This window comes from Chanos chanos, chromosome 2 (assembly GCF_902362185.1).
Source record: "Chanos chanos chromosome 2, fChaCha1.1, whole genome shotgun sequence".
Taxonomy (NCBI): Eukaryota; Metazoa; Chordata; class Actinopteri; order Gonorynchiformes; family Chanidae; genus Chanos; species Chanos chanos.
In genome coordinates, this window is record NC_044496.1 from 3559854 (window position 1) to 3586968 (window position 27115).

General features: G+C 42.8%; 4 protein-coding genes across 5 annotated transcripts; 2 read left to right on the plus strand and 2 right to left on the minus strand.

Moving 5' to 3' along the window:
* Positions 1-4500: 4500 nt before the first annotated feature.
* On the minus strand, positions 4501-7747 carry LOC115806162 (ras-related and estrogen-regulated growth inhibitor). The gene is made up of 6 exons (XM_030766910.1): positions 7669-7747; positions 7435-7491; positions 7267-7340; positions 6386-6530; positions 5709-5802; positions 4501-4690 (listed from the first exon to the last, which is right to left on the minus strand). Exons 1-6 carry the CDS (start codon positions 7745-7747, stop codon positions 4501-4503), a joined length of 639 nt encoding a protein of 212 aa, XP_030622770.1.
* Positions 7748-9754: 2007 nt separating this feature from the next.
* On the minus strand, positions 9755-11082 carry harbi1 (harbinger transposase derived 1). The gene is made up of 2 exons (XM_030766886.1): positions 10382-11082; positions 9755-10197 (listed from the first exon to the last, which is right to left on the minus strand). Exons 1-2 carry the CDS (start codon positions 11049-11051, stop codon positions 9821-9823), a joined length of 1047 nt encoding a protein of 348 aa, XP_030622746.1. The 5' UTR covers positions 11052-11082; the 3' UTR covers positions 9755-9820.
* A 927-nt stretch (positions 11083-12009) lies between these two features.
* atg13 (ATG13 autophagy related 13 homolog (S. cerevisiae)) lies at positions 12010-21740 on the plus strand. Its single transcript, XM_030794396.1, has 18 exons — positions 12010-12177; positions 12704-12826; positions 12979-13059; positions 13170-13289; positions 13629-13675; positions 13811-13951; positions 14217-14257; positions 14361-14457; positions 14636-14734; positions 14900-14993; positions 15583-15681; positions 16808-16900; positions 17199-17338; positions 18261-18381; positions 18487-18564; positions 19134-19247; positions 19928-20056; positions 20791-21740. The coding sequence occupies exons 2-18, from the start codon at positions 12731-12733 to the stop codon at positions 20866-20868; spliced, it is 1668 nt and encodes a 555-aa protein (XP_030650256.1). The 5' UTR covers positions 12010-12177; positions 12704-12730; the 3' UTR covers positions 20869-21740.
* A 224-nt stretch (positions 21741-21964) lies between these two features.
* Positions 21965-26037, plus strand: si:dkey-23n7.10 (SPRY domain-containing SOCS box protein 3). Of its 2 annotated transcripts, none has more exons than XM_030794496.1 (5): positions 21965-22283; positions 22533-22715; positions 23587-23718; positions 24262-24452; positions 24925-26037. In XM_030794496.1, exons 2-5 carry the CDS (start codon positions 22550-22552, stop codon positions 25279-25281), a joined length of 846 nt encoding a protein of 281 aa, XP_030650356.1. In that variant the 5' UTR covers positions 21965-22283; positions 22533-22549; the 3' UTR covers positions 25282-26037. The 2 variants fall into 2 exon arrangements, with proteins under 2 accessions (XP_030650356.1, XP_030650357.1); XM_030794497.1 differs by having other exon boundaries at positions 21965-22128.
* Positions 26038-27115: the final 1078 nt, after the last annotated feature.

The window sequence follows — 27115 nt, forward strand, 5'->3', positions numbered from 1 at the left end:
TTTGTGTGATTTTTGCCTGAGGAACAGTGAAAGGACGTTTAGCATTTGGGAACGTTTTGATGTTAGACTGCGTTCAGAATTTTTATAATACACTTTTATTTATCTGACACGTTAAAAAAAAAAATTATGCCAATTTATTCAAGCACTTTTTGAGCACATATTAATTTTTGTTTTTCTTTGTTTTGTTTGTTTTTTTGTTTTTTCTTTTTTGATCATTTTTCATGCTTGTGTTTTTCCCTTTAATATAACCAACATGACAACACAGCTTTGGTTCTCACACATCCAAAAACTGTCAATCAATGTTCAGAACCTCCTAGGCTCCAGGAAGCTGTTTTTGTTTTTATTTTTGTTTTGTCCAAAGGTTCTTCTGTTGATCCAGTGAAGAACTATGCAGACGTGGAGAGGCAGGCTGGCAGGCTTTACTCTAGACATGTTTTATTCTGTGTCAGGCCGTCACTGCACTCTTCAGCATTAAAGCCCAGAGGGGGCAGATCTCCCACTCCAGCTCTGTATGAAGTGACACGTAGTCGAGCTTTAAAAACCACTGTAAAAAAAAATATTGGCCATGGAGTCTTGAACGTTTTTTAAATACATATAAAGGGGACCTGTAAAAATCTGACCACTCCAAAAATCAAACTGAAGTGTACGCACCTTTGACTAAAGACTAAATGTAACGTGACGGTTGGAAGCGTCTGTTTTGGGGCTTTGCCAATGCTAATAGTTGCAGATGTCTAGTAAACGCCATGTGTCTGTGCTATGTTTTGCCACTTGCCTGTTGCCTGGAGGAAAGGAAGTCCCGCTCGGACCCTGGTTGATTCCTGGGAGGAGCAGTCGGATTGTGTATAAACGGAGACAGAGCGCGATCAGTGGGTTTTAAAATCTTAAGCACTGTGACAGAGTTAGCGTCCTGAGCGAGAACGACCAATGTCTCGAAACCTTAACCTTAAGATCAGTCGATCCTACCACCTTCACTCTGTCATGTGATTAAAAATGATTATTATTAGATAAAAAAAAAAAAGACGTTTACATTATCAGAGAGAACTCTGGCACAAACAGATGGTGATGTTTAAGGCGAATGGATCGTTATGTCTCGAACAGATGAGCACATCTAGTACTAGGATCCTGTGCATGGGGTCTGAAGTATTTTTGAAATCTTCCAATGTCCTGGTACTAAGCTTAGTACCTGTGCACTCTTGGTAGCAGTTCTTCTCTAACCTTCGGACAGGTTCAAGTCACCACCCTAATGGACTGACATTTCACGTTCTTACGGCCACGAGACATTTAAATGATTGGACGAAGCCTTTTTGTCCACATCCACATTTAGTGTCCCACTGTAGAGCATTCATCTTAAAAGAAATGTCATAAACACAGAGGCATTGTTGCTATAGAAACAAGCAGAGGAACACACAATGTGCCGAACAATATGTACACTGTTTATCAAACATTATCGAATTTTCTCTTGTATAAACTGTCTTTTTTTTCCACGATGGTGTTAAATTTGACATTTGTTTTGTTGTTGTTGTTGTTGTTGTTGTTGTTGTTTTCTGTTGTCTCTTGTTATTTTTTGAAATTCCCTGATGTTGTGTGTTTCTGTATCCCTGTCATGTATGTGCGTATAGGGTTTTTTTTTTTCTGTAATAATTTATTGGAGAGCTGTACTCAGCCATTCTTATAGCTTAGTGTCGGAGGGACCTGAAGATTTTAGGAGCAATTGATCAATTTGTATTTATTTATTTTACCATTTTGCTAATTAAATCAACAAACTCAAACACTATGATGTTTGCCTTTTTACTAACACATTATCTTTCCTCAGGAGAGATGTTTTCATTATTATTATTATTATTATTATTATTATTATTATTATTATTATTATTTAGACTCTGGACTCTAAGCTCTCAGTGTAGTAGTTCTCAGAACACTGAGTCAAGACTGGATCCTGATCTTGATAATGGTCATTGGGAGGACACTGGCTGATTTAGTGCAGTAATTATGCCAGAGTTCATTTAACTCTTGGGAGATTGTGTATGGGATTGTGTGGACTCTCTCAGATACGTTTTAACCCGCTCTCTCTCTGAAGAAATTTAAGACTGTGATTTAGTTAGTAGGCCAGCTTTTTTATTAGCGATAAAAACCCTGACAAGCATTCTCTTCTAATGAAACATAAGCACACAAATAATAAATATAAATCCATCTACAACCAAAGCCTAAATCCTTTCAAAGGGGACTTGTAGATTATAATTTAAACCTGTGGGACTTCTGCAAGCAAGTTCAAGTCATTAAAACAAAATGAGTTTCCAACCCTTTTTATTCTGTCATGACATTTAAATGTCATGTTAAATGTCGGATAAATAAGCCGCCAAACTCAGAGGAAAATTAGATAATATCAAACCGCATTAAAAATGGATTTCTGGGAACTCAGCTTCGAAGATTTACATCAAAATTGCTTCTTTTTTTTTTAATCCTATCTGATGCAACACACTGAGTTTTACTGTCTTCCACTTAAATTTCATTAACCAAATCAAAAAAAAAAAAAAAAAAGGCTTAAAACACATTGTCCTCGTGCACAAAAATAGCATGTGAGAGAAATGTGCACATTAATGAAGAGTGTAAGGACACGAGAACACGCTTAGAGGACCTCGTTTCTGAATATAACGACCACGGTCGACCTCCAGTCTAGACAGAACACTCTTGTGTTAACGCTTCCAATCAGCCCAGTTACGCATTGAGTTAGTCACCTACATTTTCCACCCATCATGCTCTCTCACCCAAATAAGGAGAGACAGAGGAAGACAGAGGAACTCTTATAATTTTATGTTTGAATGTAAAATTAAATTCCAAAAGAAAAAAAAAATCATAAAAATTGACGTCAATGACCTAATATCGTCAACAAAGAGCAGAATATTAATGTTAAAACCAGTGGTGTACTGGCCATCGGCCGTACCGGGCCACATCCCGGTGGGTCGGTGGACCGTCCAAAAAAATCCGTAAGGTTTTTAGCCGGCCCTGTCTGTCTCTTTACCGGCCCCATCTGTCTCTTTACCGGCCCCGTCTGTCTCTTTACCGAGCCTCTTCGTGTGCCTGTCATGCGGGGTGCACGTTAGGGCGTGCTGCGCGCGTGTTAATGCGCGTTAACATTCTAGACTACTGCAAAAGCAGCACGCCGCAGTGAGACGGCCCACGAAAGCCACGGACAAGAGGACGTCAAAGAGTAAAAAGAGGGGGGCAAAAAAACAGAGAAAAAAAAGAAAACAGCCATCAGAGGCACCAGGTTCCAAAAGTAAAAAGAAAAATCAACACGCTGTTTGGGCATCAGCATCCTCACGTGGTCAGCAACGCTATTTTTGAGGAGCAGACTGAAGCCGTCAGATGGACGTTAAATTATAGGCTAGGCTACGCGTTCAGTTAAAACTGCTGCAGCGTGTGGTTACACAACGACTCCACTGGTAGGCTACTCGTTACGATTTAAGCCATGCTGATGGCGTGTTACTATATAAGTCTGTGCTTACTGAAACATGTCCTGGAATAGACATATGCTACTTTCTGTTGCAAAAGCCTTTGAATACGTTCAGAATCACCAGAACTGCACATATGTAATCAACCCTCACCTTAAAACACCTTAAAACATGACCCAAAATGTGATAAACAGTTTCATTTTTTGTGTAGGTGAGGGTTGCAATAAATACATATGTAATTACATTAAACGCCCCCCCCCCCCCCCCCAAAAACCGTAACTGACTGTCGTATATACTGTACGTATGCAATCAACACTCACCAATCCAACCCAAGCACCCCCACCCCAGCCAGTCCCAGCGGATAAGCCCAAGGCTGTTTCTTGCCCAGAAACCCCCTGATTAAAACTGAACATAAAAGTAAATGAATGAAGGTCTCCTCGGCTTCTGCATTGTCTAAAGACTACAACCAGAGACCTCACTGAGCACGGGAGAGAAAAATGAAACGCTGAAATCAGTCTGTACAGTACAGTGATCTGAGACAGTCCAAGAATTTATACTTTATATTACAACACCTCTGACTCTCTCAGAAACCTTCAGATTATCTCATGCTATTGTCCCATACCATTTATGAGTCATGAGCAGTCCCGCCTTTTTTATTGACCATGTCGTCAGGAAACTCAGTGGCTAAAAGCGGACAAACCTCCAGACACCACTGTAATATGTCACTGTTTTGTGCCCAGACTACATATTACATGGTCACTCTGAGCCAGAGAGAGAGACAGAGACAGAGAGAGAGAGAGACAGAGACAGAGAGAGAGAGACAGAGAGAGAGAGACATTATGAGGGGATACAATGTGAATATCAGAGAGTAATGGGGTGGTTCAAGTGCCCTTCCCTCCAGTACTTTAATTTCAGCAGGAGACAAAGTTATGCTGAGCTTGAGTCCATCCTGGGAGTCAGCCTGGAGAACAGGAGACCTCTGGTCTGACCTGGTCCAGTCTCCGTGTGCAGTGGGTGAGACAGGCGTCCGCGCTGCACGCCCAGCTGGTCACCACTGCATGGTCTTGCTGCGCGTCAGCTTGTTTCTCAGGGCGTGTCGGACTTGGAGCATGCGTGAGCGTTTGTCCATGGCCAGCAGGTGTTTGTGGAACTCCAGACGCACCTCCCGCACCAACTGGGCGAAGGCAGCCTCCACCGCTGCCGAGGAGTCTGCCACTGACAGCTCGAAAAAACTACACCTGCACCATACACATACACACCATACACACACATCAAAAACATGCTAATCTCTCCCCAAATCAAACACAAACACTAACCCCAACACTCTCCCCAAATCAAACACAGTCACTAACCCCAACACTCTCCCCAAATCAAACACAAATACTAACCCCAACACTCTCCCCAAATCAAACACAAACACTAACCCCAACACTCTCCCCAAATCAAACACAATCACTAACCCCAACACTCTCCCCAAATCAAACACAAATACTAACCCCAACACTCTCCCCAAATCAAACACAAACACTAAGCCCAACACTCTCCCCAAATCAAACACAATCACTAAGCCCAACACTCTCCCCAACTCAAACACAATCACTGACCTCAACACTCTCCCCAAATCAAACACAAACACTAACCCCAACACTCTCCCCAACTCAAACACAGTCACTAACCCCAACACTCTCCCCAACCCAAACTCAGTCACTAACCTCAACACTTTCCCCAAATCAAACACAAACACTAACCCCAACACTCTCCCCAAATCAAACACAATCACTAACCCCAACACTCTCCCCAAATCAAACACAAACACTAACCCCAACACTCTCCCCAAATCAAACACAAACACTAACCCCAACACTCTCCCCAAATCAAATACAATCACTAAGCCCAACACTCTCCCCAAATCAAATACAATCACTAAGCCCAACACTCTCCCCAACTCAAACACAATCACTGACCTCAACACTCTCCCCAAATCAAACACAAACACTAACCCCAACACTCTCCCCAACTCAAACACAGTCACTAACCCCAACACTCTCCCCAACCCAAACTCAGTCACTAACCTCAACACTTTCCCCAAATCAAATATAAACACTAATCCCAACAAAGCCACTACTGAAAACATGTCTGTCACCCAGATATGGTGTATTATTGTCTTATTCGAATGAACTACACAACAGTACAGCATTGCATCAGGTTTCATGTAATCAACTGTAATTCAGTCAGAATGAGACAGAGGTGACTAACTTTAGGTCACTGGCCAAAGCTTGTCCCTCCTCTGTCCGAACCAGCCGACCACCCTCAATGTCACACTTATTGGCCACGATGACAGTGGGAATGCCTGTGTCATAGCAGACAACAATGAGAATTACACACACACACACACACACACACACACACACAGAGAACTGGTTAGTGTCTGCTGTGGCATCTGTGATACTGTGCAGACTACAGAATGAGTAACAGCCATGTTACATTAACAAATCTTCTCTGGTCTCACAGGGACCCCTGTGGCCTCAGACAGATCAGTGTTTAATCCATGTATGGAAGACAGGCTATCACAGCCACGTAATCACCAAACTTCATACGCCTTCATACTTTATACATTCTTCTCAGATAACTGTGACCTGAGCTTTGTCTTCACTGATACACAAATTCATTAAATGCACAGCCCAAAATACAAAGTAATACAAAGTGAGTCAGTTGTTTCTGAACAGCAGGTATCACCATCATCTCTTTGGAGTCGAATCAGTGAGAGGAGCTGATGGAGTTGTATGAATGGTCTGGATCGATGGGGTCATGCTAATTGTATGACGTGATTCTAATACTTGAACAGATTCAATACCCTCGTTTAGTCATCAGCGGTCCTCTGTCAACCCAAAGACTCCAATAGCCTCCCTTCTCCTACCTGTCTAATGCCTTACCCAGCGTTTGTTTGACATGGTCGATCAGTCTCTTCAGGCGAGAGACGGCTTCGAAGCTCCCGCGGTCTGTCACCGAGTACATGATGAGAAAACCATCGCCCCACTTGATGGAACTTTCTAGAGAGGTGGCTGCTGGTCCCACACACTCCCACAGAGAGAGAGACAAAAGAGACAGAGAGAAAGAGAGAAAGAAAGAGAGAGAGAAAGCAAGAAACAGACAGATAGACAGACAGAGAGAAGGAAACAGAGAAGAGAGTCAGACAGACAGGGAGAGACAGAGAGAGGGAGAGAGAGAGAGAGAGAGAAGGATAAATGGGTGTATTATACAATTATTGATGAAATACTGCCCTCACTTTCATGACAGTTTGGCTGTGGACTTATGAAAAAGTGCAGGCGTAGCTGGCAGGCCACATTAATATTTAATTATGGATGAGTTCAAACACAGCACACAGGATATGAATGTTAATTCTGACCACTGTGATCATTCTTCCTCCACTAATGCACCCACACGAGAGTGGTGGAGTGGTGTTGGTTAACCTGTTGAATTTACCAAAGCTATGCTTTATTGCAGGGCTTGAGGACTTAAAAAAAAAAGTTCAAAGGTCATTTATCTTAATAGTGTGTGTGTGTGTGTGTGTGTGTGTGTGTGTGTGAGAAAGAGAGAGCCTGGGATTCAGGGAAAGCAGACATGAGAAGAGGGTTGTGGTTCTCATCAGGCCCTTCCTGTCAGTTCAGAATTATTGCCTAGTTTTGCAGTAATGGAAGCAGCTATGTATGTTTGGACAAATAAAAGTAAAGTAATGCAGATAAAAAAATCTTAATGGGAGAGGAGTGGAGAGAGCCTTAAATTATTACGGTGCATTGTAAGGACTGTGCAGTACCTTGTTAACTGTGTCAAGTATCTCCAAGTCAATCAGTTCTTTGTCAATCGTTTTCAGACACCTGTATGTAACTTCTAGAAGCCAAACACAAGACACTGGTGAGTTGTCAACCATATATGGCGGCATGTTCTCTCATATTTGGTCTGATACAATCTGAATAGGTGTTACCCTTTTTATGGTCGTATTCTCCGATGAAGCGCTTTGTTAGGAATCTGACGCACATTGCTGGATTGAAATAAAGCGAAAAAGAATAAACATAAATTCAGTGTCATAAACCAAATCCGATTAAAAGCGTTTTAGTTATTGATAGTAATTTGACAGGTTTGATTCTTGTAATTGATTTGACGAGACGTTGTGAGTGACTTTAATGTCCTGAAGATCAGTAAGGACGACTGTTATTACCGGTCTTTCCGCAGTTATCACGTCCAAGAACCACTAGTTTTGCTCTCGTCATTTTCCGTGTCGGTCCGGAGTCAGTCATAATTGCTGTGTATGACGGGACCGAGGGAATGACGGTATGGTATCTTATGAATCGCTTGAAAAGAAATGTTACTTATCATTTACAATTTTTTCGTAGGTTTCGAGCAATTTTCTATTATACAATTATAGGAGAATATGAGTTCTGTGCCTGTGCGCTCTCCGTGCTGTTTCTTTATTGGTCAGCACTGAAGTCGTTTCCACTTGAAAGCAGAAACCTACGGATTCCTTTGACTCCTTTGAGTCTGTGTTTTACTGTAAGTCCTGACCTTGCCTTGCCTTGATGTTAATTAAAAAAATGAAGAACTAATCATTATATTTGTCCTGAGTTTAAGATGAACACTTAACTGGAAAATAATTTCTCCTGTTGCCGTCTACAGCACTGACAGTGCTCAAGACCAACACATAAGAACAAAAGAATGGCAGAAAGTATTTTCAAAAGATTTTTACTTACATTCCGTTGATTTCACTCTCGTCTACGCATATATAAATAAACACAGAGTATCTGTTACAATGTTACAATGTCTTCTGAGAAAGATGACTAAGTCCAGTTAGTGTAGTTAATCCAACACTGCAGTATCACCGTGTAGAATTTTGCATGGTAGTGACAGAATCCTCATTAAGTATAGCCTACTATTGCGTCACGGTCTGTGTGCTGCCGTTTTATTCCTAATTGCGCTTCGAAAAGATAACTGCGAAACAAGTCACTGTTGTTTTCTTCTGCTCTTCGGACTGCTCTCCAACCCTCTTTCTTTTCGTCACATTCATTATTCCCCTGTCTCGAAATAATGTCTTCCTTTTGAAGGAGTCTCACTCCGAATCTCATTAACGAGCCAGCTGATTTATTACTTTTGACGGCTGAACGTGCTGTGCAGAGGAGTTTGCCAGGTCTTAGCGCCTTCTAAATATTCGTCACATTCATTAAAGTTTAAAAGGAGATTTGACGTTTACATTTTTCAGGATGCTTTATCGATTCAGAGCATTTCACTTAAGGTCTTTACTGACTGATTACCAGGCATGAGCAATGCTGGGTGAAAATGAGACGCACTAGATCCAAATTTTATTACACAATGTGTGCCTCTCTTTCTTCCGAAATTTCCCCTGAACAGTTGTTGCATTGCTCAGATAACAAAAGTCAAACCATTAGTTCCGTTAATGTTCTAAAACTCACAAAAGCGGCTGTACTCGCTTAGGATCCAAAACACAGTTTTCTCACAAGGCATCTATTCTCTGAATGACAAAAAAACAAAAACAAAAAAAAAACAATTCAAGATGAGACAGAACTGCCTCAGATTTCACAGACTTACACATTATTATACAAAACAAACGCATTACAACGTCTTAAAGGCATGAAACTGCATGTTTGCTTTTTTATATTATTAAAACAGTTTCTTTAATAAATAATGATTTTTTTTTACAACATATATCAAGGTCTTAAGTACAGTCGGTGCCTGAGAACATACTGCAGAACGTTTGTGTGTGCCAAGCATCACATGTGGAAGACATTACTCATGTAAAGGTAAGGTACTAATAAAGCCTGTTTTAAAACCTACTCTCAGACTTTAAGAGCATATAAGTAAAGGTTTAATCACAGACTGAGTCTCTGCAAACTGTCAACATGTTGTTTGTTCTCTTTTGCATAATCAGAGAGAGGAGCAGGGGCGTTATGTGGGGGGGGGGGGGGGTTAGATGATTCCAAGGGTCCAGCATTGACAGGGGGCCCTCACAGAACGCTATTAATAACACTATTAAGGTTTGGGGGGGCCCAATATTACATACTTTCATAGGGCCTGAAATTTTGGGCCGCGCCTCCTGAGAGAAGAATGGTAATTATTTATGAGTTCAGGGAACACATTCAACTCCACAACTACGTGGAATGCTGAGCAGTGATCTGGCTCTTAAATTGAACTCCCAGAAAAACGTACAGATATGCATTTCTTTTGCCTAATCTGAATCAACACGTCACTCGCAGGTCTGGTGATACGTGAGGGGACATCTAAGGCATGGTCTTATGCGAGATTACAACAAAAACATCTGGAGTGGGTCCACACCCACAGGAGTCAAGACACATGCTGATCTAACTAAAGTGATTGAGGATGAGTTCCTGGCGGACTCTCACAGCCTCCGGGTCCACGGCGTCTGGCAGGTCATCTCCTTCCTCCGACTGGTCTGTCGCTTCCGTCCGCTCAAAGGTCCAGGCGTCCAGACCAGACTGCAGCGAGATGTTGTGCAGGACACAGCAGGCTTGAATGATGTTGGAGCACTTCTCGGGCGAGTACTGCAGGTACCCCTTCGCACCATCCAGGCAACGGAAACGGGTCTGAATGGCCCGGAAGGTCCGGTCCACGATCTCGTGCGTGGCAGTGTGCGCCTGGTTATACCGGTAGTCGGCAGGGGTTTCCGGGTACTGCAAGGGTGTCATCAGCCACTTCTTCAAAGGATATCGGCTGTCTCCTGCAAAAATAACACACGCTTAGTTGTCACCTCTTACCGCACCAATAATGCAGTGCTTCATCAGTAAGCTTTACTTTGTGCTCTGTATCCTTAAAGACCTTTTTTTTGTATGTGTGGGGAAACAAAAAAAGGGATTCTGTATATTGAGAGAAATGAGTGGATTCAAAGTCATTCATAATCTCACCTAACAACCAGCCTTCGTGTTCCTCTTGGTCTTCAAACAGTTTGCAAACAGACGACTGTTTAAACACCACCTTATCTGTTAGACTTCCAGGCCAGTGCGTCTCTGCACTCAGCAAGAGGCCTCTGGCATCACACACAAGCTGACAGTTGATGGAGTGAAAGCCTTTTTTATTGACATAAGATAAGTCCTCGGCGTTTGGGGCCTTAATGGCAATATGAGCACAGTCTATTACACCGATAACATTGGGGATCCCAGCCACCCTGTAAAACTCCTCTTTTGACTGTTGTTTTGTGGCCTCATCTCTGGTGAAGCCAATGAACTCGGACGCTTTTTCAATGAGAGCCTTAGTGACGTTCGTCACACAGCGACTCATAGAAGCCTGGCTGATTCCAATGGCGTCTCCCATCTTACTCTGGAAAGATCCCGACGTGTAAAATCCCAATGCTGCAAGGATCTGAACATCCGGACTAATCGCGCGGGATCTCTGAGTGCGCCTTAACAAACTGTCCCGTAACAGCTCCACCAAGTAGTAAATGAATTCTCGCGGAAACCCGAATGTCGTCAGCAGAAATTCGTCTGACACGCTTTCAATGTCAAAGCGATCCAAAGTTTTGTGCCCCCGTCCATGTAACAACAAGTCACAATCCAAAATAGCGATTGGAATCGCCATCGTGGCTGTTGCTGAACAACGGAGCACTATGATAACAGGCTGTGACTTCTTCCACCTGCAGAGGGAAGAGTAAAGACATTCATAATCTGCGTTCATATGCACCATGCCTTCTTGAAATGCATATATATATATATATGATAGGCAATAAAGATGCCAACGCCACACCTTTACAATCTGGTTCATTCATTTCAAAAATACTTGAAAATAAGGTCTTTTGGTCATGATAACACCGCACAACGAACACACCCCCTGCTTCCCAAGCGTACCTTTCACGATAACAAATGTTTGTTTTTTAGCTAAATTACCGACCAAATCCATTTTAATGTCACGTACATTAATATTTCCGGTTCTCGGATGGCTACAGGAGGATTTCGATGCTAATAATTAGGAACAGAAATATGATGTTATTGAATTCGTTGACTAATTTATATAGGCGCTTCTACGGGAGACGAGGTTACTCAAGCAGTACTCTGCCAGCTAGCTAGCATTTTCCCTCCTAAGCGTTCGTTAGGAAAAATATGCATCCATCGAACAGCTCTGCTATAATACACATGGCTTCACATAGGAAATGTTCTGAATTCTAACACCTTTGGTACATCAAGAGTTAGCTGTTTTGTCTGTCTTACAAAAAATACTTCACCGGTCTATAGCAGTCGCGTCTTGACCATTTTGTTTACACCGCCATTGAAACGTGACGTTGCAAGCACATCCAACGGATGTATGTTCTAAATTGCACTTTCGTTATTCTCGCAACTTTACAGACTCCAAGTATTATGAAATTAATAATGATCTACACAAGTGAAAAAACTGATTATATTTAATTATGACACATATAATATACGTAACCTATACTGTCAGACTGATTATTTTAAAATGATATAGTGAATGTGGCGCTCCGATTTCATACCATTTATAACACGTCATTCTCTGACCTAGCTCTGAAGAAAATAAACAAAAATGGAGCCTTTGACGGTATATGGTGTCGTGGCGACCTGACACATTTGATTGTATCAGGGTACAGGATACGTCAAGTTTATTTTATTATTGGACATTATAACTTGGGCCTGATACTCCGGATAAACTGTATCGAAGGGGAAAACAGTGATTCAGACGTTTGTGATGATCTGTAAGTATATATGCGTGTTGTCATTTGGCTAGCCAGCGAAGGATAGCTAGCTACTCTGTTTACGTGGGGTATTTAAAGCTAGATTGCATTGAATATTGTTGCGAAAACTGCTGTCCTTTTCCTAAAATGCTTCTAATTTAGCAGGAGAGTCTGTTTCCTGTGTCTTTGTATGAGTCCACAGTCATTAGTACAAATAGTCCGCAATTTCGATTGTTGACAGCGTTATTGTTGTCATAGGCATGTTCTGGGTTAAATCCCCCGTACGCAATAGTGCCTGGCTAGGTGATTGTTTGTTGACCAACACTCTTATTGTGTGACGTTGTAATCTTCATCTAGTTATATAACCGTCTTTTATTTTTTTTAGAAACGAATGCTAGTAATGAATATGACGATCACTCAGAGATATTTATTAATGGATGTGAACTCTGAACTCTAGAGACTTCTGCATAAACACAGTAGGCACGTTTTTTCCCCCTGTGTTTTTGCATCGTCTCATTCAAGTATGTGCTGTATGGTTACCTCTCAGATGTGGTGTTTGGCCTGACCTAATTATATGGTTATGGTGCAGATTCGTGTCAAAATGGACAGCGACCTGAGTCCGCAGGATAGGAAAGACTTGGATAAATTCATCAAATTTTTTGCTTTAAAGGTATTTCTCTGAATATGACATTTTAACTCTCTCGATGTTAGTTTTTTTTTTTTAAGTCATCACATGTAAACTGCTCTTATCGTATTAATTCCTAACTGTCCAATTTCTGTCTGTCTGTCCTAACACGGGTTTTCGCCGTGTTCTGGTCATAGACAGTGCAGGTGATTGTTCAAGCTCGACTTGGAGAGAAAATCTGTACCAGGTCGTCATCATCGCCAACTGGTTCAGACTGGGTAAGGCAAAGACACACTCAAACTCTCACCAAAAAAAAAAAAAGAATTCAGTTAACTGAATTCAGTTCTGAGTGTAACTGTATCTGTCTGCCTTTAATTAAACGGCGTAGTTTAACTTGGCGATAAAGGACATCCCAGAGGTGACCCATGAAGCGAAGAAAGCTTTGGCTGGCCAGCTGCCCGGGATCGGCCGGTCCATGTGTGTGGAGATCTCCCTGAAAACCTCCGAGGTAACAGGGCTGCTCTACTCTCTCTCCATAAATAGCATCGTCAAAGGCAAACTAAATCACACTGCTTCAAGTCTCTCTGATTTTTCTGAACAGTGAAAGATGATGTTTTTTTTTTTTTTATTTGTTTGTTTATTTTAGTGTATTGTACATAAGCAACAGTAAGTGAAGAGTCTTACTCACATTATTCCATCACTAAATCCTTATCTCTTTGATTTCCTCAGTTGCCGATATCGTTAGGCGGTCTAGAATAAAAATAAATTGTTTCTGGACCACATGCATCGTTATGCACCAAAGGTTTTGACTTGAAGACAGCACTAATGGTGTGTGGTTCTTGTGCAGGGAGACTCAATGGAGTTGGAGACATGGTGTCTGGAGATGAATGAGAAGTAAGCCATCTCTTGATTAAAATTTTTTCAAATTTTGTTTTCGCGCTTTTTTCGAAAGTTCGGTCGTTCTGCATCGAAAATGAACGTTCTTACGCTGACTGTACTAACCTCAGGCTTATCCTTCATTTGTGTCAGATGCGACAAAGACATTAAAGTGTCTTACACGGTTTACAACCGCCTGTCTTCACTGCTCAAATCCCTGCTGGCCATCACCAGAGTAACCCCGGCCTACAAGCTGTCGCGTAAGCAAGGCCACGACTACGTCATTCTCTACAGGTATGACGCTGCTCTCCACACACCGTCACTGAACATGCTCCAGAGCCAACTGTCAGAAGGCCCTGGTTTACATATGACTGTCACATATACTCCATAGCATTTACCTTAATGTTTGTCCTCATTAATAATTCATAAGGCCTTAATGAAGAATATATAACAGTGTGCTTTACCCATGGCAGAGGGATCTGATGAATGCATAAACTCTGTTATTTTGAGGCCTTGTATGAGGTTTATAGAACTAATGTTATATTACTGTCTTACTCAGGATATATTTTGGAGATGTCCAACTCTCAGGACTTGGAGAAGGTATTAAAACTTAAACCCTATAACGCAGTTACATTATTTACAGTCTGCAGAGGTTTGCTCAGTAAAGTAATGTGCGTGTGTGTGTTTGTTCACCTTGTCCCAGGATTCCAGACAGTCCGCATCGGTATAGTGGGAACTCCCATTGGTACCATTACTCTGTCCTGTGCCTACCGCACAAACCTGGCCTTTATGTCCACCAGGTACAGAGCACTCTATCGTCATGGTAACTGTAGTAATTTAGCTCTGTGGCTCAGAGTTGTTCTGAGGGGTTGGCGTGCGGGGCATTGTTTAGTGTTGTTTTAGAGGTGTGGGGCGTTCTCTTTGATAAAAACAGTGTAATCCAACAGGACCCTCTGGTTTTGGGTTTTTGTTTGACAGGCAATTTGAGAGGACTGCTCCCATCATGGGAATCATCATCGATCACTTTGTGGAGCGTCCCTATGGCAACGTGGCACACATGCATCCCTGTAACTACAGGTGAGAGTCAGACACAGGTTGTAGCAGTCACCTGTACTACATTCAGTTGCGCTCAGTGCAGCTGAAAGCATTTATACAGTGCACTTACAGCGAGGGATACTGCACAGTGGGTGTATACACCGTTATGTGAGAGAGCTGTATGTTAAAGTCTGGCCGTTGTCATAGAGCGCCAGGTGAGGATGAGGGCGTGGCTTACACAGGAGTGGAGGACTCTCAGGAAGTGTGCACCACCTCCTTCTCCACCTCTCCACCCTCACAGGTAAGCTCCGCCCACGTGTGTGTTACTGCTTGGACGTGCAGCCACGTGTTCTCTGAGCTCTGACACGATGGTCGTGGTCGTTTTTTTTTTATTTGTTTGTTTGTTTTTTTGTTTGTTTTTTTGCCGTGAAACTTCCTCTTGTTGAGCTTCAGCTTTATCTCTGTGAGTTTTTCCGTCTAATCGGCCAGATGGCTCGTTAATGCAACGTCAGCGACGACAACAACAAAAACTGCAGAAAGAAAGAGGATGTTCATTTGAACCATCTCATCCGTTGTTTGAGTATTAGCTTAGCGCCTGCTGCCTTGTAGCCATGTATCATCTCTGCGTCTGAATCCGGTGACTTTGCCATTAGGACCCCTGGCCGTCGTGTCTGTGGGCAAATGCTTTTCCCACTCAGACAAATATGGAAGTCACCAGATTCTCTCTGCCTCTCTCCCTTCATTTCATGATCATTTGAGTAGTGCTGTCATTTCTCTTTTTCCTTCTTCTCTCTTTCTCTCTCTTACTCTTTCTCTCTGTGCATTTTTTTATTTTTATATGTTTGTGTATGTGTGTGTGTGTGTGTGTATGTGCGTGTGTGTGTGTGTAGTGTGTATGCACTGTGAGTCAGGCACAATTAAAGACGCCTAAGCCTGCTCTGATGGACACACTGAAGGTCCCCGTCATGGGCCTGGCCCTCTCACATCACGTGAGTTCTGTGTGCTGGCCGACAAGTCGCTTGGTTTAGGGTGTCCCACTACCACCACCCCCCAACCCCCACCCCCACGTCTGTCCCACATAACCCTCTGAGAAACACTGAAACAGAGCCCACCGGTTTGGATCAGACAGCACAGGCAAACCCAGCAGAAATCGCTCAAACCTGCAACCACCTCATCACTTCAGACTTTCTTCGTTTGTTTTCAGGACCTCTGCTGGATGAGCAGTCCCCCTAATCTGAAATGTGTGACTCCACCCTCTACTGGTCCCCTGACATTACACCTCACTCACCTCTCCACCTTGGCTTCAGTCCTCACCTTAGCTTAACTCTGCATGACCTGGTCGCTAACTGCATTTCAGTTAAGACTGTGCTTATACCATCTCTGCTTGTCTTTTGCTAAGTCACGTCCCCTTTTTCTTCTCTTCTCAAAGTGCTTTTTCTTTCTTTCTTTTTTTTTTCTTTTTTTTTAAATGTCACCACAACTTTTCGGTTATGTAAGTAAATTACAGTGAAACTTGCAACAGATCTTCTGCCAGAGGTGATCATATCATTGGACAGCATTTTAAAACATATACTGGAACCAGAACTTAGACGCAGCATTTGAAAACATATACTGGAATATATAATGGAATCAGATCTATAATGCATCATTTGAAAATATGGACTGGAATATATACTTTAACCAGAACTATAATGCAACATTTGAAAACATATAATGGAACCAGAACAATTTGAAAACATATACTGGTATATACACCGGAACCAGAACTATAACGCAGCATTTGAAAACATATACTGGAATATACACTGGAACCAGAACTATAACGCAGCATTTGAAAACATACACTGGAGTCAGAACTTTAAGCTCAGTCTCGTCCAAGCATGCCGCAAGTCGTAGAATAACTGTGTGAGGGTTTTGGGGGGGGGGGTTTTTTGGTTTGTTTTTGAGTCTTATAGTATTTTTTCCCAGCTTCCACTCTCTCCTGCCTGACATTTCACTCTTTCTCTCTCTCTTTCTCTCTCTTTCTCTCTCTTTCTCTCTCTTTCTCTGTCTTTCTCTCTCTTTCTCTCTCTTTCTCTCTCTTTCTCTCTCTTTCTCTGATTCTGTCGTTCTCAGCTCTACAGTTCTCGTCTGCCCTATCAGCCTGCGGTTCTGGGCACGGCAGACTTGAGTCACCCCACCACATTCAATGCTGCTCATCCTCACCAGGTAACCAATTAAAACCAGAGAAATCAGCTGAAACCCAATCAGAGACATGCCAGAAACCAGCTAGAACCCGACCAGAGACCTGCCCGAACCAACTAAACACTCAACCAGAGCCCTGCCAGACACCAGTCAGAATCCAGCCACAGCCCTGCCAGGATCCAGCTAAAGCCCAGAGACCTATGTCAGAGTCAAGTGTCCCATGTCAAGTTTGGTCATCACCTGTGTGTGACGTTAGTCCTCTCTCTCTCTCTCTCTCTCTCTCTCTCTCTCTCTCTCTCTCTCTCTCTCTCTCTCTCTCTAGATGGCTGTGCAGGGGAAAGAAGGCGGAGTCCCACAGGTGCCCGTTCAGCCCAGTCACGGCGCTCAGGCTGAGCATGGGCGTGTCCCCTCATGCCCTCCTGGTGACACCGCCCACCTTGCCCCGCCCTCGGCCTGCAGCAGGTACGCCCCACGCCCCTGTCCGTTAGCAGTGGGCAAGGTCATTGCTACTTCTGATCACATGCATCTCTGACCACCAGCGTTCTCACACCGACTCTAAAACAGAAGGTCAGAAGTAGAATTCGTTGAAGGCTGATATTGGTTATATGGCAGGGCTTGCACTCTTTGGTTTCTAGATTTGGTGGTGGTGGGGGGGGGGGGGGGTGACCTGGAGTCCCAAAGCAGCTGAACAGAATCTCAGTCATTTTCCTCGGAGAAAGTCCGGGGCCCCGTAGCCACGACTACTTTTAGGATCTAAAGCTTAACCTTTAACCTTTAACCTTTAACTTTCGGCCTTGACTTTTGGGGAGCTGTGAAGGATTTGAGGGGAGTTAGGCTCTTGAGAAACATCTTTAAACCAGTTTCTCCAGGTGATTCTTAAATCTGTCACAACACAAAGGGACTAAAAAGACAAACTCAGTTACCTGGGTGGAGCATCTTAATGAAAGTTCCTGACAGAAGAATGCAGGAACCATCTCGGCTGAAAACCCACATATGCAAATCTTACTCTGACACTCAGAATGAGTCAAAACTACTTGGCAGCATTTATTACTTTCTTTGCAGTGTGCAAGAACGCTGATTTGACATATAAGTCAAAGAGACTTTTTTCAAGTTTGCTCAGGTTAATGCCATTTTACTTAAGATTATGCTGAAGGTATATATTTGAGAAGTTTCCTGGCATGACTTTTAATGTGTGTGTGTGTGTGTGTGTGTGTGTGTGTGTGTGTATCTGTCTGTCTATCTATCTGTGCTCGTGTGTGTGTCTGGCTGTCTCTCTATCCGTTTGTCTGTGCGCGTGTGTGTGTGTGTGTGTGTGCGTGCGTGTCTGTCTTTCTGTGCGCATGTACGTGTGCGTGCATGTGTGTGTGATGTCTCTGACTGGCAGCGGTGAGGGTGCAGACACATTGTCCAGGAGCAGCGAGATGAAGAGCGTGTCCCCGTCTGATGCTCTGGAGACCACCTTCATTAGGAAAGTCGGAGCCTTTGTCAACAAGCCCAGTTCACAGGTGACCAACACAGACTTACACACCTCACCGTGTCGGTTACCTCAGCACGCGCTGTGTGTGAGGAGTGCTCAGGTTTCTGTGTTTTAACGCGTCTGTGTCGTTCAGGTGACCACGGCCAGTCTGGACCTGCCCTTCGCTGCGTTTGCTGCCAGAGGTTACGACCTTGAGGAAAATGACCCCATGGTACGTACTCTGTCAACACACCACCAGTGCACTATGTTCCGGCTCTGTTTTTTAATGAGAGTTCATCTGTTGTTGTTTCACGTGTTGTAGGCAATAGAGCAGAGCTCTAAAAAAAAAAATAGAGAGGGCTGCACCCTCATCGTGGTTTAATGTGCGTTAGACGTGTACTTCCACGCAGCACTTCACACGATGTTTAAAGCACCGTCATTGGTCTTTTAAAGCTGGATGAAACGCTCTGAGCTGTGCTGTGCTGAGCAAATCAAGAAATGGTTTTGCATGGTTTTGTTTAATGAGCGGTAATACAGGACCTTTAAAGTCAAATCTCTCTTCTTCTCTCTCTGCCTGCCTGCCTGTCTGTCTGTCTGTCTCTCTGTGTTTCTCTCTGTGTTTCTCTCTCCCTCTCGCTGTCTGTCTCTCTCTCTGTGTTTCTCTCTCTCTCTCTCTCTGTCTGTCTGTCTTTCTCTCTCTCTCTCTCTCTCTCTCTCTCTCTCTCTCTCTCTGTCTGTCTGTCTCTCTGTGTTTCTCTCTCTCTGCCTGTCTGTCTGTCTCTCTGTCTGTCTGTCTGCCAGGTCCATCCTCCAGACTCTCCTGCCTCATCCTCTCCGCTGCAGGGCAGTCTTCACTCTCAGAGCTCTAACGAGAGCACCGGCCAAACACAGGACGACTTCGTCATGGTCGACTTCGTACGTGCCCAAACACACACTGGCCGTTCACACACACACACGCACACACACGCACACACACGGACAGACACACAAATGTGTTTCATGCAGTGATTATTATGGCTTCTTGGAAACTCGGCTCACCAAGGGCTAAGTGCTCATGATTTCTGTCCAAAGATAATAACTGGGAAATCAAAGTGAAAAAGCCTGAGGGAATTGCATATTCTTGTACGTGCAGGTTCTTAAACAAGTACAACAGAGAATAGATGAGAAGCAAAATACAGTTTTATTTACTCAAAGGGACTTGTGAAGTCTGTGATGATCTCTTTGAATGGCCACATGTAAGGAAAACAGCAGATCAAAACACGCGTTTTATATACCCTCTTTTCTACTGAGCCAAGGCAAGTGATTTGGGGATATGGAGACATGAAGGGACATGGAGAATCTAGAAGGTTCTTCCTGGTCTTTCACACTTTAACCTGTTAAAGACAGTATCATGTGAAATGAAAACAGTCCTGTGGATTAGCTTAAAGAACCTCTGCTGTTTGGGAGGCAGAATAAATCCGTCTCTTAGGAGATGATTGCCTGTTTGACCTACAGACGCCTGTTTGTGGTAAAGGCATCTCTCTCTCTCTCTCTCTCTCTCTCTCTCTCTCTCTCTCTCTCTCTCGGGCTCTCCTGACCTCTTATGTCTCGTTCAGAAACCGGCATTCTCCAAGGACGACCTGCTGCCCATGGATTTGGGGACGTTCTACAGAGAGTTCCAGAACCCTCCTCAGCTGGCAAGCCTGTCCATCGACGTGACAGCTCAGTCCATGGCCGAGGACCTGGTAAGACCCGCCAGCACGCTCTCCCAGAACGTAGCTCTCGCCACACAAAAAACGGACCGCATCGAGCAGTCGGCGCACTCACGTGCAGTCGTGTATTCTCAAGGGTTTGGTTGATTGGCCATTGGCAGTTAATCCATGCATGTAAGATAATAATGTCCACAGAGATATCAACTACAAATAATGCTGTTTCTGCTGCTGCTGCATATTTAAATATGGAGATATTTGGTGAGACAAGAGAAGGAAGGTGTGAGCTGCATTCTGTTTTTAGTGCATTTACATTTACATCAGTCATGCTCACTGAAGGCACACACTCTCAGTTTTACACAGAGAACAGATACAGAAGTGAAGTATGTGGAGGTTGGTTTTTTTTTTTGTTTTTGTTTTTTACTTTGTACGAGGAGTTTTGAGTTTTTTTAAACCCAGCCCAGGGACATCCACTGGACACTGTTTACTTTGGTCTGAGTCACCACTCACATGCCTGATGCTGATTGGCTGCTAATGAAAACAATCCTCACTGGTTACGTGAGGAGTGTTAGCACAGAGCTGCTTCCAGAATATTCCGACCAGTGGCTCCTCAGAACTGGATTTGCATTGTCTTCACACCCTGGTTCCTTTGAAAACAACAGATTCCATTAAATAGAAAATCACAAAGTTATTAAATATGTTGAAAATGATGCACTGACCGGTATTTTATTTGTTGTTGTTGTTGTTTTTTGTTGTTGTTTATTCTGCAGGACTCCTTGCCCGAGAAGCTGGCCGTATACGAGAAGAACATCGATGAATTTGACGCGTTTGTAGAAACCTTGCAGTAGATGGAGATGTCTTGCATCGAGCTCCACTCTCTCTGATCAGTCTTCAAACATGAGAAAACAAAACAAAACAAGACATCAACTATCCACTAATTCTCACTTCTGATTCCTCCAGGACATGAGTTTTAGTCTGTTCACTTTAAGATGCTAGTTGTTATTTTCAGTACATGTCTCCTCCAAACACAGTCACTCCACGCACTGACAAGTGTGTAGAGGGCAAGTTAAACACAAACACACTTCATTTTGAGGAGCTGTTTTCATTTTCACAGAGGCTAGTATACAGACCTGATTTTACTGAGAGGCTGTAGAGGAGAAAAATCAATAACCCAGAGCTCTCGAGACACTTAGCTATGAGAACTGACGATGTGAGATCATTGTAATGAATGTAAATATCGGACCAGCCCTTGTGTTATGTTTTATAGTCAGACCAAATGAACACTGATCCCATCCACACGTCACTGAATGTGTCAACACGCTATCGGCTGCCTCACACTTAGACTACACAATTACGGAGCAAAATAGGGAAAAATACAACAAAACAAATATTACGGTACGTGAGGAACAGTCTGGCCATAAAAAAAATACTCACCTTATACCCATAAACAACACTAGAGCTCTACGCAAGCAGTCGTAAATTTAGAGTTGTTGTCGAACGTGCTTCTTGTAAATGCAGAGAAAAAAAACATTTTACTTTTTGTCCTATTTTTATTCGATTAAGTCATTTATAGAGGGAATAAATTACATCACTTAAAAATCTGACGAACTAAGGCTCACACGTTATGTAACTGTCACATTTTACCATGCTACTGAAATAAGCGCTGTTTGCTACTTTTGCATTTTCAGTGTGTCAATCTACACGCCTTGTTAATATGGCATGTATATGTTGTGTAATAAACTGATTCATTTCAAATATTATTTGCGTCTTTCCAATAAGTTAAATGAAGAGAAAAAAAATGTGTTTTCCGCTCGAGGACTTCGGAGAGAAATGTAAACACCTCACACACCCACTACCATATTAGGCGGGTAACTTGAGAAATGTGACTGAGTTCACGTTGTTTTCAACGTCGTGTCCCGTTTCCTACATTCCGTCTTGTACAAAAGCATATGACTACTTGTGAGCACATACGTTGTTGAACTTGACGAAGCTGTTTACAAGAGTTCGAAGGCTACTTTTATTGAACGCAAATCGGCAATGAAATAATGGAATAGCGTAACACATAAGACGTCCGACCACAGGTATTTTGACGGCGACAGGTTCACAAGGTAAACAACCATATATCGCTATACAGTTACATTCGTAAGGTGCGTGGTTTGAACATATGTGAGTTATATGTTGTAAATTAGTGGTGCGCTCTACGTTGTTTGTCATCGTAAGGAGTAAACATTACTATCAGCACGTGAGCACATCGCCTGCGCAGGTAACGTGGACAACACAACTTTCTAAAAATAAACAGAATAATACCTTTGTCTAGTTACCATGAAAAGAACAAACAAAACAAAAAAAATTACAGCTTTTAATATTTTGCAACGTGGCGTAGGCTATTCACAAACGTTTGTTTCTGGCATTTTATGCAGTCCCATTTCTAGACTGTTTTGAGTCATTTAAAGAAATGACAAGGAATGTATTAAACGACTCAGCTATGTTGTTTTTCATTCCTTTGATAAAGAGAGAGAGAGTTAAAGGATGCCGACAGCGGCTTGTCTCCAGGGCCATGCCTGGGAGAACTGGGAGTGGGACAGCGAGGGAAAGTCACCGGACGCCCTGCTGTCTCCATGCCGACAAGCTGTGTACTTCCACATCAACCCTCTGCTGGAAAGTCAGGGCACGGCTGGCGTAAGAGGAACGAAAGGTAACAGCGGCGCACGTAGCCCACGTTACACCTTGGGAAAACGTTTGTCATCCCGGAATTCATTACGCGTTCTCTCCTGATGTAAGATGCCCCAGACACTGAAATAAGAGAGCAGGCTATCCGAACGTTAATGCGAGAATAATTATGAAGGCTGCTTCACAAGATAATATGTCAATGTTTACCAGATGTCACACTGTAATTAAACAGGTATTACGTCGATAGATTCAGATTATGTAAAATATGACGAAACCTCTGTGCCCCTCCGTAAATGACAGATCAGCTCCGCAAGATGAGAGTATGTCAAATGACGATTCTGTAATAGATGGAGTAACTTCAGAACCAAAGTGTAAATGTGTGGCGGATTGAATTAAACTCAAAAAGGACAAAAAACCATAACTCTGTAACAAGGTTCAACGTTCAAGGTTATCTTTATTGTCTCACTAGGGGAAATCTGTTATGCCGCAATGGTTCACTTAGTAACAGAATACAAAACATTAGCAACAGCAACAAACATTAAATTACAGTTAAAAAATAAAATGAATAGTGCAAATGTAAGAGGACAGCATTGGACTGTCAAATATTGTAGATTCTAGTAGGAGAGGCTTAATACAACAGGATGACAGAAACCAAACTTAGTCCATGTTTAGATGAGTTTATACACCACACCACCCCCCACGCGCGCGCACACGCACGCGAGTATAGGCACACTGTTTACTTTTGCATTCACTTACTTAAACAGAAGAAGACGCAGAGAGAATGACTGTTAAGTGTAGGCTATAGATGAACAAACCAAGGCTGTGTCCTGTGCCCTCAGGACAAACACTGCTGCTTTTTATTTGATGAAGGGGGACTGGTGACTTTTGTGTTTCAGGCTTCTGTCATGGAGAGCACTACTGGGAAATTGAGTTTCTGGAGCCTCCTTATGGGACGTCTGTGATGGTTGGAGTTGGAACAGAAAAGGCTCTGCTACACGCAGGTGACAAGCAGTTTATCAACTTATTAGGTAAGATGTGTCACAGAAAGAACTCGTCTGATTTCAAATCCACAAATAACGTGATAACAGCATCATGCTGAATATAGATTTTCTTCAAATAAAGGCATTCAGAAAATAATGTTGCAACACAATGTCATACATTGTCAAGATACAGTGATACCTCTCCACTTCCATAATACACTAATCTTATATAAAAAAAAATGTATGTTTACGTTAGCTGTCTCACCTGATTTTATGTTATTTATGTCTGATACACCACTGTCCCTTCCATGTTTAAATATTTAAGTATTACATTACATTGTGTGTTATATTGTTTGGAACATGCATATGAAACAACAATCACTCATGTAGTCACCAGCAGTCATCAATAATTTACTGTAGTTGTTTGTGTGTCTGACTTGATGAAGGGGGAGTTCACTGAATGATGTACTAAAGCAGGTGTTAAGAGCACTTGGCTGTTTGTGTGTGTGCGTGTGCAGTGTAGTTACAGACGGCTGCGTGGAAGTGTGACTGTTACTGTAAGTGTGGCCTCTGTCCGTTCCCTGTGCGCAGGGGCGGACGGGGAGAGCTGGGGTTTGTCTTACAAAGGGTCTCTCTGGCATAACGGGAAGAGCAGGAAGTACACCGAGCCTTTCTACGACAAAACCACCGTCATCGGGGTCCTGCTGGACCTGGATGCGGGAACGCTGAGGTTCTTCCGGAACGGCGCGAACCTCGGACTGGCTTTCTCCGGCCTGGACGAGGTGAGGAGGGAAAAAAATAAAACACGAACAAACAACAAATAAACAAACAACGTCATGTGCACGTGTGTACGTATGTCATCGGTTAAGCATGTGTGATGTACAGATTGTTTTCTTTCTAACACAGCCTTTCACTTACTGATGCAGTCGGGGGGATGGGGGGATGGGGGGATGGGGGGGGTTGACCTAAGTCAGCCTAATTTTTACATTTCTCATGCATCAGTGATACTGTGCTCTTTCCTTTCCACTTGTGGAACTTAATCTAATAAGCTTGTCACTTTATTTCATATTTATCTCGAATCATTTCATTGCCTCTGTAATCCAGCAGCAGCAGAAACAAAGTTGTTTTGCAGTTAGTTTTGCTATTACAGTTTGGTTTGCATAACAGCTACAAAAAGGCATTTAATTTGAAATGTCGTCATTCAGCGGTTTGTTTTGAATATCTCAGGTTATGTGGTTTGTGGTCCTTTTGCAGGTTGGCTGTGCTCTCTACCCCCTGGTCAGCTCCACGGCCCCAGACACGGAGCTGTTATTGGGGGTGCGAACGAGTCGTCTGCACTCGCTGCAGGAGCGGTGTCTGCATACCATCGCGCAGAGTCTGCGTCCCCTGGCAACACTGCAGCCCCTGGACACACTGCCCCTGCCTTCTGCCCTGCTCTTCCAGCTACACAACCACACCACACACCACACACACCCTCCACACAACACCACCGCACAAACAAACCTCACGCTACCAAAACACGCCACTCAACCACAGCACACACCACCAAAGCCCGCAACAGAAACACACCACAAACTCCCAAAGTCCACCACACAGCCAGGCCTGTGCTGACGCACGAGGCCTCAGTCTCAGAATGTAGCACTCAGGAACCAAAGTGTATTATACCTATTGTATCTTATACATAACATCAGGGAGAAATGAAAAATGTCTTAAGTGATTCAGTGTCAGGACACACTCAGATACAGAGACTCGTTTAAACAATTTAAACCCATTTAAATCCTTTTTTTTAGTCATGTGATCACTGTGGTTTATTTTCATAAGTGTTATCAGGTAATGGTGTCATGATTTTGAAAAAAGACCATGTGACAAGGTTGTCTTATACATATATGTACGTTTGTGTGTGTGTATGTGTGTGGGAGGGAGGGAGAACCAGTTGAACGTTTGTCTTGGTCTCTGTATGTTGTGAAGCTGTCCCGAGCCATCCGTTTGAAACTGACTGAATGATGAAGTGTTTTTGTCTGAGGTGGGTGTGTCCAAGAGCAGGATGTGATGTAATTGGACCGTCCTTCTGAGGGCGGTCTTAAATATGACCGCAAAACGTCATTTTTAAGTTCGTCGTCATTCCAGCACTCTCATGGTTTGTTCTTCGTGACGTGATTGAGTGCACAAACTGTTGTGTCTGATACCGTGAGGTTCAGTCAAGTTTTTATGTACAGTTTGGAACAAGGAGATGGAAGAACCAAAGAGGTGGATTACAAAGAGAATATAAAGTTATCAGTATTTTATGAATATATAAAAACAAGTGTGTTTTGGAAGCCATATAAAACAGCCATTTTAAGTGCAAAATAAATTAATTTATGGATCAAATCTGCAAATTGTTGGTTCTGAACACACAGCTAACATGCTGTACGGGGACACTCAACGTTTGACTCATTTGATGTTCAGTAATTACTCATGCTGAGTTGATTAAAAGTGTAATATGTGTGTGTGTATTTTATATATATGTGTGTGTGTGTGTGTGTGTATTTTTATTTTATTTTATTTTTCAATCTTAAGAGTTATCCAACCAAACAATCCATCAAGAGACAAGCCATACCACCATATTATACAATTTATTACTCTTTAAATTCACCACAAATAATATACAAATATAAAGGTCTCAAAAGCAAAAGATTGTAGATGAAAAAAAAGAAAAAAAAGAAACAGTTTTCACAGAGGAGAGAAAGTCCATGTCCAGCTGTAGTCTACAGAACACTACTGTCCACAGTACAGGTAAACAGCTTGGCAACAGACTCCAGGTAAAACAGAATGGCACAAAACACTTTTTTTCCACACACTTGTTGACCAGAGGTTTTAACAGCTAAGGTATTTGCTTGAATCCACTTGAATAAGGCACACGTACAAAACAGGAGGGAAAACGGGAATGATCTGCTAATCTAAAATAAGCCACTGGTTTTGCATGTCAACCCACAGCTGTGTTGACATGAACAACAAATGTTTCCATAAAACAGCGAACAGTTCAAATTTGAATACAGAGGCAATACGACATTTGACTCAAGTTAAGACTAAAACTTTTTTTTTTTTTTCCCCTTTCTTTTTTCTGACTCGTGACAAAAGACACTCCTGAGCAAAAATCTCTGGTCGTCATCTTAGTTTTCACGGTGAAGTAGAACGAGCACTAAAGGGAGGGCGGGGAACAACAGATAACAGTTATTCTAGATAAACATCCTTTAACGACGTCTTCAGTTTGTTTGTTTGTTTTTCTCCATAAACTAGGCATCCGTCACAAACTGTCTCAAATCACGTCACACCAGGATTGTCGACTACTCTGGTTTCGGTTAGGAGTTGCTGTCTAGTGCTGGTTTTATACTTTAAGGTGCATTCCGACATATTCTAAGAGATCAGTGTGTGTTAATGGTGCTTCTTAGCTCTCGCTGCCAGTCAG